This window comes from Coregonus clupeaformis, chromosome 19 (genome assembly GCF_020615455.1).
Source record: "Coregonus clupeaformis isolate EN_2021a chromosome 19, ASM2061545v1, whole genome shotgun sequence".
Lineage (NCBI taxonomy): Eukaryota > Metazoa > Chordata > Actinopteri > Salmoniformes > Salmonidae > Coregonus > Coregonus clupeaformis.
Window position 1 is genome coordinate 33,790,624 of NC_059210.1, and position 20,346 is coordinate 33,810,969.

General features: G+C 42.6%; 1 protein-coding gene across 3 annotated transcripts in view; it reads left to right on the forward strand.

The window, feature by feature from the left end:
• Positions 1-20,346, forward strand: part of LOC121532073 (transcription factor SOX-6) — a 173,408-nt gene that overhangs the window by 137,820 nt on the left and 15,242 nt on the right. For all 3 annotated transcript variants that reach the window (XM_041837744.2, XM_041837743.2, XM_041837745.2), the window contains exons 9-12: positions 1,402-1,481; positions 15,297-15,446; positions 16,534-16,708; positions 17,592-17,773. In XM_041837744.2, the coding sequence (XP_041693678.1) occupies positions 1,402-1,481; positions 15,297-15,446; positions 16,534-16,708; positions 17,592-17,773 (587 nt within the window). The remainder of the gene's footprint in view (positions 1-1,401; positions 1,482-15,296; positions 15,447-16,533; positions 16,709-17,591; positions 17,774-20,346) is intronic.

Below are 20,346 nucleotides of genomic sequence, written 5' to 3' on the forward strand. Positions count from 1 at the left end.
CGTCAAACCTTGGGTGAGAACCTACTTCCCTCAGCCAGGGCATTGAAAATGGGTCATGGATGGGTATTCCAGCATGACAATGACCCAAAACACACGGCCAAGGCAACAAAGGAGTGCCTCAAGAAGAAGCACATTAAGGTCCTGGAGTGGCCTAGCCAGTCTCCAGACCTTAATCCCATAGAAAATCTGTGGAGGGAGCTGAAGGTTCGAGTTGCCAAACGTCAGCCTCAAAACCTTAATGACTTGGAGAAGATCTGCAAAGAGGAGTGGGACAAAATCCCTCCTGAGATGTGTGCAATCCTGGTGGCCAACTACAAGAAACGTCTGACCTCTGTGATTGCTAACAAGGGTTTTGCCACCAAGTACTAAGTCATGTTTTGCAGAGGGGTCAAATACTTATTTCCCTCATTAAAATGCAAATCAATTTATAACATTTTTGACATGCATTTTTCTGGATTTATTTGTTGTTATTCTGTCTCTCACTGTTCAAATAAACCTACCATTAAAATTATAGACTGATCATTTCTTTGTCAGTGGGCAAACATACAAAATCAGCAGGGGATCAAATACTTTTTTCCCTCACTGTAGGAACAGACTTTCTAAATGTAAATCACTATTTCGTTTTTGGTCAGGAAATTTGTGGGCCAAATAAAACCACCTGCGTGCCAAATTTGTCCCGCGGGCCGCCAGTTGGGGAAACCTGGAATACTTTATGGGGCTCAAAATAATAGATTCTAGCATTTTTTGAGTACTGTTATAAAACTTAGCGCAAGAACACAAGTCTTTGAGCAAGAACATAAGACATCTTTGAGAGAGAAGATGAAATAAAAAATAATAAAATACAGTAATAAAGTTATCCCTCAAAGAGGGGTGGGCTGTGGTTATGGTTATCTTTTTGTTGTTTACAGTATTTTTATTTTAACAATGAGGTGGACATGGAAAGCCTTTTAGGACAAACATTGGGGGGTTCTGTGGAACATTCCCACGCTAGGTTGTTGAAGGCATGATTGTGATTCATGAGTGCATCACAATCAGAAACCTTACTGTTAGAAGTTAGAAGTCTTACTGCTCAGAAGGAGCAGTGGTGCATCCACTCTACTGCTACTCATGAATACAGACATAACACATTAGTAACCTTTGACAAACGCTCAGGCCACAATTCATTATAGGCCTGGACGGGCTCGTCGAAAGGCTAGTAGTCTAGACCTTTTTGTGTGGAGGAACTAGACATTAGGAAAGCCCCCTACAGGAATGCCCCTAAAGAGCAAGACAGAAAGAGAGAAAGAACCAAAGTGAGGAAACAAGTGTGGAGTGGGGAGGTGTGCAGGTTTGCTCTTGGTGTGGTAAACTCCCTTGTCTCATCCCATGCTGTATGTTGTGTTGTCTGTCCGCTCCTGACAGGTGATAACTACCCCATGCAGTTCATTCCATCCACAATGGCAGCTGCAGCCGCTTCAGGACTGAGCCCACTACATCTACAGGTAGGCTCATGTGCTGCTCCAGTCAAGCGTTTCCCGTAGGTACACATCTAGGATCAGCTTCCCCCTCCCCAATCCTAATGTTAACCATTAGTGGTGGAAATGTAAAACTGACCCAAGATCAGCATCTAGGGGCAACTTCACCCTACACCCCCATGTGCTGCTCCACAAAGGAAAGATGCTGATATGCTAACAAGCATTTACAGTACCAGATTTAGGCCTACGAAATATCTGCACCAGGTGCAAAGTTGTAACTGTTTTTTGTTGTTGTTTTTTTTCAGAGGGAATTACGTCTAGAGGGTAGATCCCAATAAGCCAATGTTATTATCAGTTTGTTAAACAGTCTAACCCTAAAAAACTAACTCAGCATTAGCAACAATGCTAACTAATCAACCCCCCTATAGACTCCCATGTTTACCAAGCCTATAGACTCATGTTATTAATCTCACCACTTCCCTTATCTGAAACATGTCGGCTGAGTCAAACAAAGGCCAATATGATGAATCACTTTGGTATGCCAAGTTCCAACCCACCAGCACAGCACCTGGCCTAGGCAATTCATCATATTTTTATTGGTGCTTGATACCTGTGGTTAGAGATTGGCACGTATAGATAATAGCTATCATAGAACATGGCTACAAAGAAGAAGAAAAACAAAAAAGGCTCCCTCTCTCAGGAGATCAGTCACAGTGAGGATACAGTAAGATGACAGTGAGACATAGTGAGAAAGAGACATAATGTGATACAATGAGACATAGTAAGACACATTGAGACACAGAGAGACATAGTGATACACTTTGAGACACAGTGAGACATTGAGCCACAGAGACACAAAGGTTGTGTTTACACAGGCAGCCCAATTCTTTTTTGATTTTGATTTTTGATTTATTAAAGTTGTATTTATTTTTTCCTTTTTCCCACAAACAAACAAATAAAAAACATTGAGCGTGACATCAAGACATATCCTCCAACATAGCACACATACACAGTCAACTAGTATCTCACAAGATACAATACAGAACTAAATGGGTTCACAAGCATAAGTAATCACCTCCCAGTCTTAGAAACATGACAAATAAAACGCATCCAGCTTCTAGAATTGTCGTTTCTACCAGTGATCCTAGCAAGCATTTCATAACATTTTACCTCCAACATTGATTCTATCCACTGTTTCAGAGTAGGAGTGGCATGACCCTTCCAAATTCTAAGGATTACTCTAGCTGCTGTAATGATACCAACAGTGATCAGTGCAAATTCCTAATTTGTTACATTAGGTAACTGTTCTATTGGCAAAGAGACATATTCTCTGTGAAACTGGAATTGTTCAACCCAACCATTCCTCCAGATATTTCAAAATATCCTTCCAGAAAGGTAGCACTAATGTACATTCCCATATTGCGTGTAAAAATGTCCCAGTGTTTTTTGGGCATTTCCAACACAGAGAATTGTTGGTCAGTCCCATCTTATGAAGCCTTGTTGGGGTCCAATAAAACCTATGTAGTATTTTCTATTGAGTAAGTTTCCCCCTGGCTTCCCTTATGTTCCTCCCTGAGCTGGACAAGATATTCAACCAGGTATCATCCTCAATTTCACACTTAAGGTCAATTTGCCATATTGTTCTGAGGTTTTTACAGTCTTTACTCTGCAGATGACTAAATATTGAGTAAAAGATGGCTGCTTTATGTTTAGGTAATTCCAAATACTCAGCTACTGGGTTCTTTCCTGGATTTTGTTGATAGCCAGTTAACAAACATTCTCTCAATCGTAAATATTTCCAGATTTTGTACCAAATCTGAGTATGACATTAAAACACCTTCATTGTACAGATCACCTATAGTATGAATTCCTTTCATTAGCCACTGTTTCCAGTACACAGACTTCTTTCCTATCCGTAGCCTATGATTGTGCCACAATGATGAGTATCCTGGTTTTAGATGTGAAATTCCACACCTCTTTTGAGTGTAACAAAATTGGGTTGGGAGTTTCAACAGACCTCTCCCCTGTAAGACTATGTGACAGAGTATCAACAGGGGTGAAAGGATAACTTAGTTCCCGTTATCCAATCCAAGCCAGCATCCCCTTTACCCCAATGCTTCGCCAATTTAGCCATTTCAAATGATAAATTGTACAATTTAACATCTGATAAAGCCAAGTCTCCTACATCCCTTGGTGAGCACTTCATATTCATCCTGGGCTGTTTCTATCCCACAAAAAGTATTTAGTTAATTTGTCATATTGTTTAAAATACCGGTCTGGAATATTCATAGGTAACATTGCAGAGATATCATTGAATTGTGGGACCACAAACATTTTAATCAAATTGATCTTTTCACATTTTTCTAAATTGGTCTTAATCTTGACTAGGAGTGGCTCAAAATGTAGTACAATCACTTCCTCCAAATTGGAGCTCAACTTAATACCCAAATATTTCATCCCAGTAGGAACCCTTCTTAATTGCTGGAATTACGTTAGAAGTGTTCTCCATTTTTAGTTGTCTTGCTAGTAGCCTGCCTGTCTTCTCACCTACCTCCATAAAAACTGGTTCTATGTCTAAACAGTGCATATTCTGCCTTTTTGTTATACATTTCGTGCAACTGAAATTTCTATTTGCAGGCAGTTTGAAATGTGCTATCTTGGAAATGTTGTGCCAAATCCCTTTCCAAGACACATGTCACGGTTTCTAATCTTTTTACTACTTCAGCTCCTTCTGTGTGTGTTATGTGTTATTATTTTCCCTCTAGTATATGCTTTAGAGGTTTCCCATACCGTCAGTTGAGCCTATGTTGATCTCAAAAAAGGATCTAAGATCATCTGCTAGTGATTGGCTAAATATTGCATCTTGTAATAGCATGGTGTTGAGTCTAAATATACCCTTCCCCACATTTTCAGAGTTTATATCAACAAGTAACTCTACTATAGCATGATCTGTGAGGGCAATGGGCCCAATCTTGCAATCAATCACATTATTAACCATGAAATTAGATATCAAGAATAAATCTATTCTGGAGTGTGTCTTATGACAGTGGGAGAAAAAAGTATATTCTCTATCATTAGGATGGACTAATCTCCATGTCTGTAAGGCCCATATATTCTGCTAGCATATATATTGCAAGTCTATCCTATCAATCATATTGTCCATCAGTTGGTTTAAGTCTCCAGCAAGGACGATCTGCCTCTCCATATTTCCCAGTATAACTTTGACCTCATGAAAAAACGCAGGGTCCTCCTTGTTGGGAGCATATATGTTGAATAACACTACCTTAATCTCATTTATAAGAACCTCAATGCAGATAAGCCTGCCAAACTCATCAGAGTGTTGCTTCAACATTACAAAATTAAGTATTTTGCTTATCAGAATAATCAACCCATTTTGTTTGGAATTAAATGAGCTATGATAAACTTCTGCAACAAAGCCTCCTCAAAATTTCAGTGCCTCTGTATCTGTTAAATGTGATTACTGTATGAACGCAATATCCGCCTGTTTTGATTTTAAATATGTCAATCTTTTTTCACTTGGTTACCACAACCATTTATATTCCAAGAGATTATGTTTACATAACCATTAGCCATATTTGCGCTGAGTAGTTATAGCCTGTGAGCGTGACGTGTCCCATTTAACACCCATGACAACGCTAATGAACATCATTATATAACATTTCACAATATATGCTCCAGCTGTACAATAAATCAGTGTAAATAAATGTAGAAAACCAATCCCAAAATAAAACAAAGCAACTAGAGTTGCTTCTCGATGAGTCAATCATCACAGAACTGTCTTTGACGCTGCAGAAGATAACCTGCAGTCTCAACTCAAAATTCCTTATGGTCCGTGAGGCGCTTGAAAGGCTAAATTAGCAACGTGCCCCAGAGTCCCGCAAACACATACCTTCATTTGTATAGTAAACGGCATACAATTCAACTTGTATTTCACCTTGTCTCGTCTTCTTTATCTAGGCTAAACACCTTGCTCTAGCAAGAATCTCTTTGCCTCCACGTTGTCCTTGAAAATCATTTTCTTTCCCTTCCAAGTAAAGAGCAGGGTCGCTGGGAATGCCAGTGTGTGCCTGACGTTCTTCTTGTGTAGTTGTTTCTTCGCCGTTGCAAACTTCTTCCTCTTCATTGCCAGTTCCTTGGATAGGTCCAGAAAAAAGACAGCTGGCGGCCTTCCCACTGAACACCACCCTTTTTTTTTGCAGCTTTAAGTACCTTGTCCTGGGCTGTATATCGTAGGAAGCGGATGAGAACCGTTCTCATGGGCCATTCTCGTCAGGCATGGTTAAATTGCGATGGCTTCGTTCAATTTCGAATTCGTGCCGGTCATCAAATCCAAATCCTTCTGCGATGATTTTCTGCACACACGATATTAGTCCACTGCCAGCCTGACTCCCCTCTTTCAGATTAACCAATCTCACCGTATTTCTCCTACTTCTGTTCTAAAGTTCTTCGACACGATTCCACAATATATCCAGCTTCTCATTACCCTTCTCCAGACGGGAAATGGCATCCTCCACTTTCGAAATCCGTCCCTCTGCCTCATCCATCCTCTCTTGTATCGCATCAACTTTTTCCTTTTGCTCAGATGCAAAAAAGCATCCCATACATGGCCCCGTGTAGCTCAGTTGGTAGAGCATGGCGTTTGCAACACCAAGGTTGTGGGTTTGTTTCCCACGGGGGGCCAGTATGAAAAATGTATGCACTCACTAACTGTAAGTCACTCTGGATAAGAGCGTCTGCTAAATGACTAAAATGTAAATGTAATGCAACATCCAACAGAATCGTGATCATCTTTCCCATTTGCTCAAATAGATCCTTCAGATTTACCAATTTCTCTGGGTTTATGTATTTATCCATGTCTTGGTCGGGGGTTTCGGGAGGACTTGCTGTTTGTTTGCTAGTCGATGTGGCCTTCTGTGAATACTGCATGTTAGGCTTGAAGAAGTTTTTAGCGTGTGTCGACATTCCAATAGCGCCACTTAAGTGAGATGTTTCAAAATAGAAATTATCTTTATATTAAAAACTGTACAAAAATGAAAGTGTATGCCGTTGAATTTCAGTATTTACATGCTGGTATTAGGAGCTCTCTAAAGTGCTGCCATCTTTTTTGGCGGTCCCACCTGACAGCCCAATTCAGATATTATTTTCCACGAATTGGTAATTCTTTTTCAGAGCTGATTTGATTGGTCAAAAGACCAATTAGTGGAGAAAAAAAACAGAATTGGGCTGACTGTGTAAACGCACCCAGAGAGACAAATTGAGACACAGTAAGACAGAGAGACACAGTGAGACAAAGAGAGACACTGTGAGATAAAAGAGAGACACCGTGAGATGAAAGAGAGACACCGTTAGATGAACGAGACATACAGTGAGATACAGAGACACACAGTGAGATCAGTGGCGGTCAGTGGCATTTAAGATGAGGGAGGACAATTTTTTTTCATGAGCATGGCCTTATTGTTATTACAGCATATTGGATGACTGTCATTCATATTCCATTCACCCAGTTCAATGTAACATCGATAGGTTTAGGCTACTACATGATACTCTAATTTTCCTTAAACCCATCATGAGGTTTCTACAACCTAGCCTCGTTTACAACGTTACAACGTAGGTGCACACATGTCGAGAGACAAATTTGAGGTGACAGAGAGAGACACATGGACAGACAGTGACATTCAATACCGCCTTAAACACTCTTGCCTGCATCTAGCTGATATAGGATGTAATCATTAGTTCAACAGTTGCAAACAAGATTTTCTATTGGACAAATTCAGGTATGTTTATCCCCGTTTTGTTCCATTTGCTTCCGTTTAAGAAATGTTTTTCAACAGAATCGGCGGAATGAATACACCCCTGATCACGCTTTAAAACACAGCTGTTGTATTCCTTCTCGCATCTATATGCGCTCTCCTCTTCTCACCTCTTCCATTCCCCTGTGAACTTCAATGCACAATACATCAGCTGTATGTGACCAGGGGAAAAAACCTTTCCAAGCCAAACCGCTACACACAGCCTACATCTTTGTCACCATATTAGCTAGTGTAACATCATAGTCAGCATAGCTAATATAACTAACGCGTTAGTAAACCCGCTACGATCATGCAGTAACGTTACAGTGTACAGTGAGTAATCAGTTACAATACATTCGTCAAACCAAAAGCTTACCTTGACTTGAGTTCCAGTGTTGTGTTGGATAGTCATAGCCAGCTAGCTAACATAGCATCCCTCTGTTTGAGCAGGGTGTTTCAGTAGCTGCATTTGCTAGCTAAGTAAGTGAAATTGAAAGTGAAAATAAATGACAATCTCTCTCTCTATATATATTTCTCTCTTGCTTCTCCTTCATTTTGTAAGAAATGTATTTGTTCAAAACTGTTCAACTATTGTCATTCTCTCTCTTTGAGTCAACTACTCACCACATTTTCTGCACTGCAGTGCTAGCTAGCTGTAGTTTATGCTTTCAGTACTAGATTAATTCCATGAGCCTCCTAGGTTTTTTATTGAAGTCAATGTACCAAGAGGAGGACGGAAGCTAGCTGTCCTCCGGCTACACCATGGTGCTACCCTACAGAGTGCTGTTGAGGCTACTGTAGACCTTCTTTGCAAAATAGTGTGTTTTAATCAATTATTTGGTGACGTGATTATATTTAGTATAGTTTAATCTAAAAAGGTTTTACCATTTTTAGTTTTATGAAATTCACTGAGGAGGATGGTCCTCCCCTTCCTCCTCTGAGGAGACTCCACTGAGTGAGACACAGAGAGACACAAAGACAAGAGGTAACAGGCCTCAACAGCTCCATTTGTCATAACAGTATGAAACAGTTTCTACAACATTAAGAAAAAGAGTGTGTTTTTACTCTATCGTAGTGTTCTAGAGTCAAAGAGCTGCGGATGAACGTGTGTCAGGGTCATTGTCTACTGTATGTATCAGGGCCAAATGTAAGCATACATCAGCTTGAATGAAAGCTGGCTACAATGGAGCCCATCGGATACCAGATGCCATCAGATGAGACAGACGTTTGACCAGACTGGAGTAGCTGGATGGGCAAGAGGCAGCCTGCCTACCTGATGGCTAGTGTGCATGGACTGGCAAGGGCAGGGGCAGTGACAGGCTCAGAGTGGGGTCAGATAGGGGAGCAGGGTCACAGAGACTGACCCTGGGACAGCTGTGGTCCAGTGGGAGGCTCTGACTCATGGTGAGAAATAGAGAGATAGTAGTGTAGAGGAGAGAAGGCAGAAATGTATGTGGTTAGGGGAGAAAGAAAGAAAGCAAGAAAGAAAGCAAGAAAGCAAGCAAGAAAGAAAGAAAGAAAGAAAGAAAGAAAGAAAGAAAGAAAGAAAGAGATTATTTAGTCAGCCACCAATTGTGCAAGTTCTCCCACTTAAAAAGATGAGAGAGGCCTGTAATTTTCATCATAGGTACACGTCAACTATGACAGACAAAATGAGGAAAAAAAATACAGAAAATCACATTGTAGGATTTTTAATGAATTTATTTGCAAATTATGGTGGAAAATAAGTATTTGGTCAATAACAAAAGTTTCTCAATACTTTGTTATATACCCTTTGTTGGCAATGACACAGGTCATCTGACCATATGACATTCTCCCAATCCTCTTCTGGATCATCCAAATGCACTCTAGCAAACTTCAGACGGGCCTGGACATGTACTGGCTTAAGCAGGGGGACACGTCTGGCACTGCAGGATTTGAGTCCCTGGCGGCGTAGTGTGTTACTGATGTTAGGCTTTGTTACTTTGGTCCCAGCTCTCTGCAGGTCATTCACTAGGTCCCCCCGTATGGTTCTGGGATTTTTGCTCACCGTTCTTGTGATCATTTTGACCCCACGGGGTGAGATCTTGCGTGGAGCCCCAGATCGATGGAGATTATCAGTGGTCTTGTATGTCTTCCATTTCCTAATAATTGCTCCCACAGTTGATTTCTTCAAACCAAGCTGCTTACCTATTGCAGATTCAGTCTTCCCAACCTGGTGCAGGTCTACAATTTTGTTTCTGGTGTCCTTTGACAGCTCTTTGGTCTTGGCCATAGTGGAGTTTGGAGTGTGACTGTTTGAGGTTGTGGACAGGTGTCTTTTATACTGATAACAAGTTCAAACAGGTGCCATTAATACAGGTAACGAGTGGAGGACAGAGGAGCCTCTTAAAGAAGAAGTTACAGTCTGTGAGAGACAGAAATCTTGCTTGTTTGTAGGTGACCAAATACTTATTTTCCACCATAATTAGCAAATAGATTCATAAAAAATCCTACAATGTGATTTTCTGGAGAAAAAAAATCTCAATTTGTCTGTCATAGTTGACGTGTACCTATGATGAAAATTACAGGCCTCTCTCATCTTTTTAAATGGGAGAATTTGCACAATTGGTGGCTGACTAAATACTTTTTTTAAATACTTATGTCATGCAATAAAATGAAAATTAATTACTTAAAAATCATACAATGTGATTTTCTGGATTTTTATTTTAGATTCCGTCTCTCACAGTTGAAGTGTACCTATGATATAAATTACAGACCTCTACATGCTTTGTAAGTAGGAAAACCTGCAAAATCGGCAGTGTATCAAATACTTGTTCTCCCCACTGTATATGTATATATGTATGTATATATATATATATATATATATATATATATAGACACGCTTACTGTGAATGTTTACACACATGTACATTTACACACACACGCATGTGCGTACGCATGCACACACACACACACACACACACACAGGAATACACACACATGCAGGCACGCACACACACATACACACACACACCAGGAAGTGCTTCATTTAGCCTTTCCTTAGTGAGTGTCAGGCAGACAGGCAGTCCATTTTCCCCCTTCTCTCCTTGCTAACCTGCTGAAATAAGTCAAAACCCCATTTGTTTTCCTGATCAATTGAAACCTAGCTAGCTTAGGGGATTCTCCCACTCCCCCTAGGGGCAGGTCTAGGATCCATGTAGTCTTATTCATTATGATCTATTCATTATGATCTAAAAGGTACAAATGATCCTAGATCAGCAGTACTCAGCCCTCATGCAAATCTATAAAGCACAAGAACATGCCTTTCTCTTAGCGTATTATTTCACTAACCTTGCTATCAAAACCAGCATTGATGGATGAAAATGACACTCATCATTTAGTTTCAGTCAAATTAGCACTAACTGCCAGAGCCCCTGTCCAATAGTCAGGCAGTGAGGGGTCTTTTTGAAGACTGTTTGTCAATTTGTAATTTAGAAAATTGCCGCATTGTCTTCCCTCAGGGTTTACTGAACAGCGAGAGGTCCGATTGGGGTTGTTTACGTTGCACATTGGCTTTTAGCCGGCCATCGATCCCGCAGTGTTTTTTTTTCTCGGGAAAAGGGAGAAAAAGGCCTGTTTTTTACTCTTTTGTTTGTTCGACAGTTCCTTAAACGGCATTATGTCAATTGGCAAGGATAGGGTCGATGTCAAGTAAACAATAGTCCAATTATACATTTACAAGACTCAATGTGGCTATGAATGACTGTGGCAATCTGCACTGTTTGACTTCCTAGTTACGGTCGACTACGGTCGTGTTTGTCAGATCTATGTGTGAAGCTCTTGTCTGATGTTGTTTTGGCAGCCATATTGAAAGGGGCAGGGCTATCTCTGTTTGTGTGGGGGTATTCATGTTAAAGTTTGTTTGTGTGAGTTAAGTTTGTGTGGGTATGAATATGATTGGGGATAGAGGCCCATAGCTCAGACTTCCAGTGTCTACAGTAACTGTCTAATTCATTCCCATACATAATGCTTGCTCAGTAGAGAGAGAGAGACAGGGTGTGTTTGTGCGTGTGCGTGGGCCTCCGAGACATTCAGCTTCTATACCTCAAACTCAGCTCTCCTCTCCTTCCCAGTCGTATGATCAGCAGCCATGCACCGCGGCGAGTAACGCTTGCGGCCACGAATGATTGACGTGCGAGGCCCCACCAGTCATTCAAAGCACATTCTAGCGCGGATCTCATATCGCCAGAGGCCCGTGCGCTCCTCGTACGCTCCAAGGAAAATAAGCGGCTTGACATCAGGGCTTTGTTTCATTGCGGCGAGGGCACCTTCTGTTTGTGTTTAATATCGGCTTGGGAGAAGGCCGTCCAACTCACTGCCTGAACCAAAGAATGAGACGGCGCGGCGGTCCTCCGCTCCGCTGCGGTGGGTCTCGTGTGTCTGTCGCCCTCCTTCCCGGACCTCAGAGCTCCCAGGAGGCCTAGCAGTTTATACTGAAGTGAAATTAGATCTCACAACACTGAGGCCATGAGAGACTGGGAGAGAGGAAGGAGAGGGGTGGAGGAGAGGAGAGAGAGGGGGAGGGGGGAGAGGGAGAGAGGGGGAGAGGAGAGAGGGGGAGGGGGGAGATGAGAGAGGGGGAGGGGGGAGAGCAGAGTGGGGAGGGAGGAGAGCAGAGTGGGGAGAGGAGAGAGGGAGGAGAGGAGAAGCGTGGTGAAAGGGGAGATTGGAGGAGAGAGGAGACAGGAGAGAAAGAGAGAGAATATCAAATAAAAGAAGAGTGGGGAAAGGGAGAGATTAGAGGAGAGGAGGAGGTAGAGAGGAAAGTGAGGCAAGCCAAGTCTTACTGAACACAAGCCATGTCTGGGTGGTTTTCCTGCAGGATTGGGGCTTTGATATGTTGTCAAGTCCTCAGACGGAGGTTGACAGCGGTTTCAGGCAGTGGTCAGAGCTTTGATTTAGACTGCTGGACCTTAGACAGAGACTGTGTTTCTCTTTGCTAGATTGGGGTTTTTGATATTTACTATGTGTCTTGGACTGAAGCGTTGTGTGAATTCTCTGAAATTGAGGTTTATTCTCAAGAGTTATTCTGTGAAGCATAAAAAATATACAGCTCTGGAAAAAATTAAGAGACCACTGCAAAATTATCAGTTTCTCTGGTTTTACTATTTATAGGTATGTGTTTGGGTAAAAATAACATTTTTGTTTTATTCTATAAACTACTGACAACATTTCTCCCAAATTCCAAATAAAAATATTGTCATTTAGAGCATTTATTTGCAGAAAATGACAACTGGTCAAAATAAGTTCATGTTCATTTTTAAACAACACAATACTAATGTTTTAACTTAGGAAGAGTTCAGAAATCAATATTTGGTGGAATAACCCTGATTTTCAATCACAGCTTTCATGCGTCTTGGCATGCTCTCCACCAGTCTTTCACATTAATGTTGGGTGACTTTATGCCACCCCTGGCACATAAATTCAAGCAGCTCGGCTTTGTTTGATGGCTTGTGACCATCCATCTTCCTCTTGATCACATTCCAGAAGTTTTCAATGGGGTTCAGGTCTGGAGATTGGGCTGGTCATGACAGGGTCTTGATCTGGTGGTTCTCCATCCACACCTTGATTGACCTGGCTGTGTGGCATGGCGCATTGTCCTGCTGGAAAAAACAATCCTCAGAGTTGGGGAACAATGTCAGAGCAAAAGGAAGCAGGTTTTCTTCCAGGACAACCTTGTACGTGGCTTGATTCATGCGTCCTTCACAAAGACAAATCTGCCCAATTCCAGCCTTGCTGAAGCACCCCCAGATCATCACCGATCCTCCACCAAATTTCACAGTTGGTTTGAGACGCTGTGGCTTGTAGGCCTCTCCAGGTCCCCGTCTAACCATTAGACGACCAGGTGTTGGGCAAAGCTGAAAATTGGACTCATCAGAGAAGATGACCTTACTCCAGCCCTCTACGGTCCAATCCTTATGGTCTTTTGCAAACCTCAGCCTCGCTCTTCTTTGCTTCTCATTGATGAAGGGCTTTTTTCTAGCTTTGCACGACTTCAGCCCTGCCCCTAGGAGCCTGATTCGAACCGTCCTCGCCGTGCACTTCACCCCAGCTGCCGTTTGCCATTCTTTTTGTAGGTAACTTGATGTCATCCTACAGTTGTTGAGTGACATTCGAATGAGTTGGTGGTCATCCCGGTCAGTAGAGAGTCGTTTTCGCCCTCTGCCGGTCTGTAGCTTTGTTGTCCCCAATGTCTGCTGCTTGACCTTGTTCTTATGAACCGCCGTCTTTGAAATTTTAAGGATGGAAGCAACCTGACGCTCACTGTATCCCTCTGCCTGTAAAGCCAGAATTGAACCCTTCTTTTCTTCACTCAAAACTTTCCTTTTGAACTCTTTTGGCATGGTCAATAGTATTTTTTTTATTAAAATTACTTTTGAGGTACTATTAGCACTGTTTTTACCACCCAGCTGGTCCTATTGCAAGAGGATAGTGATGACCACAGCAGTGGTTTTTATACTTTTCCTCATTAAATAAAATTTGGTTCAGGTGATCACCTAATCAGTAACTATTTCAGTAGAATGAGGTGTGCCTGTGTTGGAATTCAACAGACACTGGAATGGAATGGCTGTCATACATGTAGAGATGCTGATTTAAGGAAAATGTGCAGTGGTCCCCCTGCTCAAGCCAGTGCATGTCCATGCCTGTCTGAAGTTTGCCAATGACCATCTGGATGATCCAGAGGAGGAATGGGAGAAGGTCATGTGGTCTGATGAGACAAAAATAGAGCTTTTTGGCCTAAACTCCACTCGCCGTGTTTGGAGGAAGAAGAAGGATGAGTACAACCCCAAGAACACCATCCCAACCGTGAAGCATGGAGGTGGAAATATCATTCTTTGGGGATGCTTTTCTGCAAAGGGGACAGGACGACTGCACCGTATTGAGGGGAGGATGGATGGGGCCATGTATCGCGAGATCTTGGCCAACAACCTCCTTCCCTCAGTAAGAGCATTGAAGATGGGTCATGGCTGGGTCTTCCAGCATGACAACGACCCGAAACACACAGCCAGGGCAACTAAGGAGTGGCTCCGTAAGAAGTATCTCAAGGTCCTGGAGTGGCCTAGCCAGTCTCCAGACCTGAACCCAATAGAAAATCTTTGGAGGGAGCTGAACGTCCGTATTGCCCAGCGACAGCCCCGAAACCTGAAGGATCTGGAGAACGTTTGTATGGAGGAGTGGGCCAAAATCCCTGCTGCAGTGTGTGCAAACCTGGTCAAGACCTACAGGAAACGTATGATCTCTGTAATTGCAAACAAAGTTTTCTGTACCAAATATTAAGTTCTGCTTTTCTGATGTATCAAATACTTATGTCATGCAATAAAATGGAAATTAATTACTTAAAAATCATACAATGTGATTTTCTGGATTTTTGTTTTAGATTCCGTCTCTCACAGTTGAAGTGTACCTATGATAAAAAATACAGACCTCTACATGCTTTGTAAGTAGGAAAACCTGCAAAATTAGCAGTGTATCAAATACTTGTTCTCCCCACTGTATATATATGTACTCTGACATTTAACTTTAAGCATTTCTCTGATGAAGTTTTGAGGAACACTCAAAACCTCAAACTGGATCCAAGCATTGATATTAATCAATACGCAAGCCCCTCTGTTGCATCTGTTGAATGAATCGGCGTCGTAGGTAGATTGTCGCTGATTTGAATTAAATGTGCTTTCTCTGGAACCCAACCTTGATAAACAAACACATTCCTCCAACAATGCTCACAGTTGTCTTTTTCATTCCAGCTTCAACCCGATCAACTAAAGACAAGTGCGTTTTTTCTCAGAATTGTGTTTGTGTGTTTTTATGTTCGCGTATACTTCTGTGTGTGTTTGTGTGTGTGGTTGGCTCTGACACACACATCACATTGTAGACAGGAGCTGTGCCAGACAGAGATTAGAAAAAGACACACTGGGACATGAAGAGAGAGGAGGCGGGAAGCAAGCGTCCGACTAGCGGCTGGCTGCTGATGTTAATAACTTGTCGGTTTCCCTATTTCCTCCCTTTGTAGCAGCTGTACGCCGCCCAGCTGGCCAGCATGCAGATCTCACCCGGAGCCAAAATGGGCTCCCTGCTGCAGCCTCCCAACTCCTCAGGCCCCCTCTCGCCCTCTGCCTTGAAGAGTAAGAAGAGAGCATTGAGTCCTGTCACTCACATTAAGGTGAGCCATCCCTTTATGCTTGACATTGTGCGTTTTGTTTTGGGCCTTGGTTATCTATGAATCACTGACTGAAGCAATGATTCAAGTGAAAGGGAATGAACATGTATGCGCTCACACAGAGACACACACAGAGTCATTGGCACTGGCTGCTGTTTGGCATGGGCTCAGACATCTTCACTGGAGTGAGCTCGAGAGCATACTCATAATCTTGACTCGACGAGGCAATAATGGGAGCCATGTGTCTATGTGGGGTCGCTGCAACCAGCATTACAATAGACCAGTGTCAGAACTCAGCTCTACAGTAGTACTCTGGCCTTGGAACTTCCACCCTTCTCTAACCCCTTTCCACTCTCGCTACCCATCACACTGGCATCCCACCCATCCCCCAGCCTCCCAAATCACGTTCCTTCTCCTCTCCTCAAGACCGGTTCCAAATTAAATCCATGTTTGTTAGTGTACCCTTCACCACACAAGAGGCCCAGTCAGGCGGTGTTGACATGCTTACTTCTTTTCCAGTTGTTATCCCCTTCCAGGGATTTCTCACAAACTCAATGTGAGGCGATATGGTCATGAACCTTTGATTAAGAAAGAGAGGAGGAGACGCCACAACAAAAGTCCCATTGGCTTTTTTTCAACAGAACTGGATGATGAGATAGTTAAGGACTTAGACGTTTCAATTTGAGCGCTGGAGTGGTGAACAGTACAGAGCCCTGTATTTTGGATCGGAATGATCAAATGTATTTATAAATGGCCACAACCTGAGAGGGGGGATAATTGAGTAAAGACCTGATCGGGTAGCAATCTGAGGTTCAAAGCATAGCTGTGTAGCTTTATTTTTCCTTCCTCTGAATAATGTGCGGTCCCAACACAGTGCCCTGGGGAACACCACAAAAGGCTTAAAGCACTCTCGCACTCTCAAACACATTATACACACTCTCCAACCAACAACCAAGTTTTTCACCAGGTCTTCACTTAAAGCAGTTTGTTATAATTCCTTCATAACACCGTCAAAATATTTGTGTTTGCCCATGTAACAGGTCCATGGTGTGTTTTCAGCCTTCGCCACTCTTTCTTCTATCTTCCCCAGGAGGAAGGATCGACGCAGCCCCTGAATCTCTCAGCCCGACCCAAGACTAGCGAGCCCCACCACTCCCCATCCTCGCCGTCACACAGCCTGTACCCTGGCAACAAGAGCAGGCCCATCAGCCTGGGGAAGGGGCGCATCCCCAGCCCCCTCTCCAACATGGGCAGGGGCTCACTGGGTGGGTACAGTGAACACACACACACACATGCATGCGCAAACACTCACATTAGGTACACATGTAAATGCACACAAACACCTTCACACTGCACAAAAACAATCCAAGCATCCTCCGCCAGTTCGAGTCATGAGATTTCAACCCCAAAGGAGACCTTCCTCACATCATTGTCTGCCCTGTAACATAAACCTTTATGCTCTACCTCTGCTATCTGTGATTAAGCCCAATCTAAAGCCTCTCATTACGGTGAAACAATTTTGCTAGCTCCTCTAGAGAGGCTTTGAGGACGCGCCACTTCACTTGTGTTCCTTCCTATGTGCTATTTCTCGCCTTTTTTAATGCCCCCCTTTTTTTTTTATTTACATAGAAGCTTCAAAAACATACTGGAATTGTGGGTGCTTGTAGAGAAACTGCAATTGGAAAAAATATAATGTCCAGAGGAGTCTTTCATTTTCTAACCCCAAATAAACCCCTAGCCTCTACCACCTAGGCACATGTGTAGATCTGAAAGAGCTGGATATGTAAACATTTACATTTACATTTTAGTCATTTAGCAGACACTCTTATCCAGAGCGACTTACAGGAGCAATTAGGGTTAAGTGCCTTGCTCAAGGGCACATTAACGTCATTTAGCAGACGTTACAATATGGTAACAGCTCCACCTCGCCTTCTGATAGTCTAGGCACAATTTTTGCTATATTGCTTACACTTGTCCGATCCTCTCAGCTCTACGCATGTCTAGAGAGTAGGAGCTAGGTGTCCATTTGGAATCAGACGTTCGTCTAGATTTTTTCCATTGAGGTCACGTACAGCAATGATGCCGATTGGTCTGCCGCTGTGTCCGTCACAATCAGATACTGACGGGGTCAATGCTTCCCGCCCACAGACATCCTGTCCAGCCTGAACTCCACAGCACTGTTTGGGGACCAGGATGCAGTGATGAACGCCATCCAGGAGGCGAGGAACATGAGGGAGCAGATTCAGAGAGAACAGCTTCATCACCAGCAGCACAGCCTGGAAGCCAAGCTCACGGCCCTGAGCGGCATTAGCTTCAGCAATGGCAGCAAGGTTAGTCACGACACAGATAAAGACACACACACAAGCACACACACTAGCTACTATCTAATTAGCACTATTATCCTCGGTTTGGCTCACAATGCAGACAGATGCCTGAACAATGTACACTTGTCTTCTTACATACTCTACTATAAATTCATTCTCAGATTGACACAGGGCAAGCACAATTCTGTCATTCTGTCACTTTCTCCTCTCATGCATGTACTGTAAAGGGAAATAATGTTGTCTGCCTTTTGCCCTGGAACCCTGGCCAGTGCTCTTGAGATCCTCTCTTCCTTCTTGTCCACATGGCCACCCAGAAGCCAACTGCTTTGAACAGCCGGCAACTGGGCCGTGTGTGTCTCTGTCTTTGTGTGGGTGTGTGCATGTGTGTGTGCGCGTGTGCATGTCTGAGTGTGTGTATGTGTGTGAAGCAGGGGGGGGGTGGGCGTTGAGTCCAGCAGTTCCTCTTCTCTTGCCATTTGGGGATTTCTGCCTCGGAGGTCTGTACCCAATTAGAACCTCAGTCTGGGCAGAGGGCATTCAACCCCCCCATGTAAAAAAATATCTTCAAAATATCAATCAGGTCCGTCAATCATGGATAGGAGCAAGGGAAAATACATTTTGAAAAGAAGAAATTATCCTGCCATCTTCCGAAGGGATTGATTGATCCCAATGTTGGCAGGGAGGAAGGAGGAAAGCAAAGATAAATAATTAATATTTTAGCAATGGATACTTTGAACCCCTTCAGCCACAGCCCCAACTAGGTCAAGCTTACTGTACATATTAAACACAACCTACTAGGATATCTGTTTTTGATTGGGAGTTGTTTGTTTAGCTTAAAGTGGTAAAATATGCTGCTATTTATCAGTGTTTTTATAGATGGGTTTACATGATCCTAATCGAAACGTCTAAATGTGTCAATTATCTTAAAGGTCCAATGCAGCCATTTTCATCTCAATATCAAATCATTTCTGGGTAACAATTAAGTACCTTAATGATTGTTTTCAATTAAAATGGTCAAAAGGAAAAAAAGAATGCTTAGCAAAGAGCAGTTTCTCAAGCAATAATTTTGCTATGACTGTCTGGGACTGGTCTGAGTGGGAAGGGGAAAACTGAATCTAGCTCTGATTGGCAGAGAGGTTTGGAACTCTCTTTCTTATTGGTCTATAAATTATGGTATATTATTGGTCACCAGGCAGGCCAAAACTCCATCCCACCAAAACAGGCTGAAATTTCATTTTTCAGTCATTTAGCAGACACTCTTATCCAGAGCAATTAGGGTTAAGTGCCTTGCTTAAGGGCACATCGACAGATTTTTCACCTAGTCGGCTCGGGGATTAGAACCAGCGACCTTTCGGTTACTGGCACAACACTCTTACCCACTAAGGTATCTGCCACCCGCAGGTTGTCTTTTCAAACAGCTCTTACACTAAAAGGGCATTATCATAATTTTTACAATTTCACAGTTTTATTCCAACCTCATAGTGTGGAAATATATATAAAACACAAGAAAATCACATTTTTGACTGCACTGGGCCTTTAAATGATCAAATGAAGCTTGGTTTATTGTGAACAACAGGTTTTTAGGTGAGTTTCTTGTGCATTTCTCTGTTCCGCTCTCACATGTACCAATACTATATTTTCTGGCTTTATAAGAACAAACCGAGAGATGCAGCAATTTACTTTATGGCTCCATTCCTCCTAATAAAATGCTCATTTGGAATCCCTCAAAGTAATTGTTTCCGGTTCTAAAACACGGCAGGCCAGTGTTTGTAGTTCAGTGTTATTCGTTACCTAACAACGGTTCCTCAAGCTTTCTTTTCTTAGCTTTAAATGTATCCTTTTTCTGTAAAAAGGGAGCATTTTTTAGCCACTCATAGGATTGTATCTGTCTTAGTCAATTCATGACTCACCTCCTCCATTCTGCAAAATTGTACCACTGTACAATTAAATGGAGATGATCCACTTCTGTATTTGAGTCTGAGCATCAAGCTTTCTCGAAAAGCATTTTTCTAGCAATATTTGTTGCTATTTTGGGGACATTTTATAGACATTCTTTAGATATACATTTGATTAGACAGTATGAAACTACTGAAACACGTGATCCACCTCTGATCTCAGCTATAAGAGATTGAGTGAGGTATCCACACAGATGAATGTGTTCTTATACTACACCTTGGGTTGGAGAGAGTGTGTGGTATAACTGTATATGGAGCTATGCTGATTGTGTGTGTGCATGTGTCTGTGGCTGTGTGTCTGTATGCATGCATGTGCTGGCCTTCTCCTTAGTCATCGTTCAATTTAAGCACAGTTCCCTTCTATATACGTTCTACTACTGAAAGTGATCCAGGTCTCCTCTTTCTGTTGCTGTTTGACTTTGGCTCCAGTTTTGTGTCCTGGCAGTGGGCTGGCCTTAGCCATGCTAATGTCATTATAGCTCCTCTTGCGCACAGACGCTAGCTATGTCCAGCAAGTGGCATTGTGGAGTATCACGTTACGCTTATGCTGCCAAGCAAGCACACTGAAATAGCCACTGAGTGTAAGTGCGTGGGTGTGAAAGAGAAAGTGTTTGTGTGTGGAGT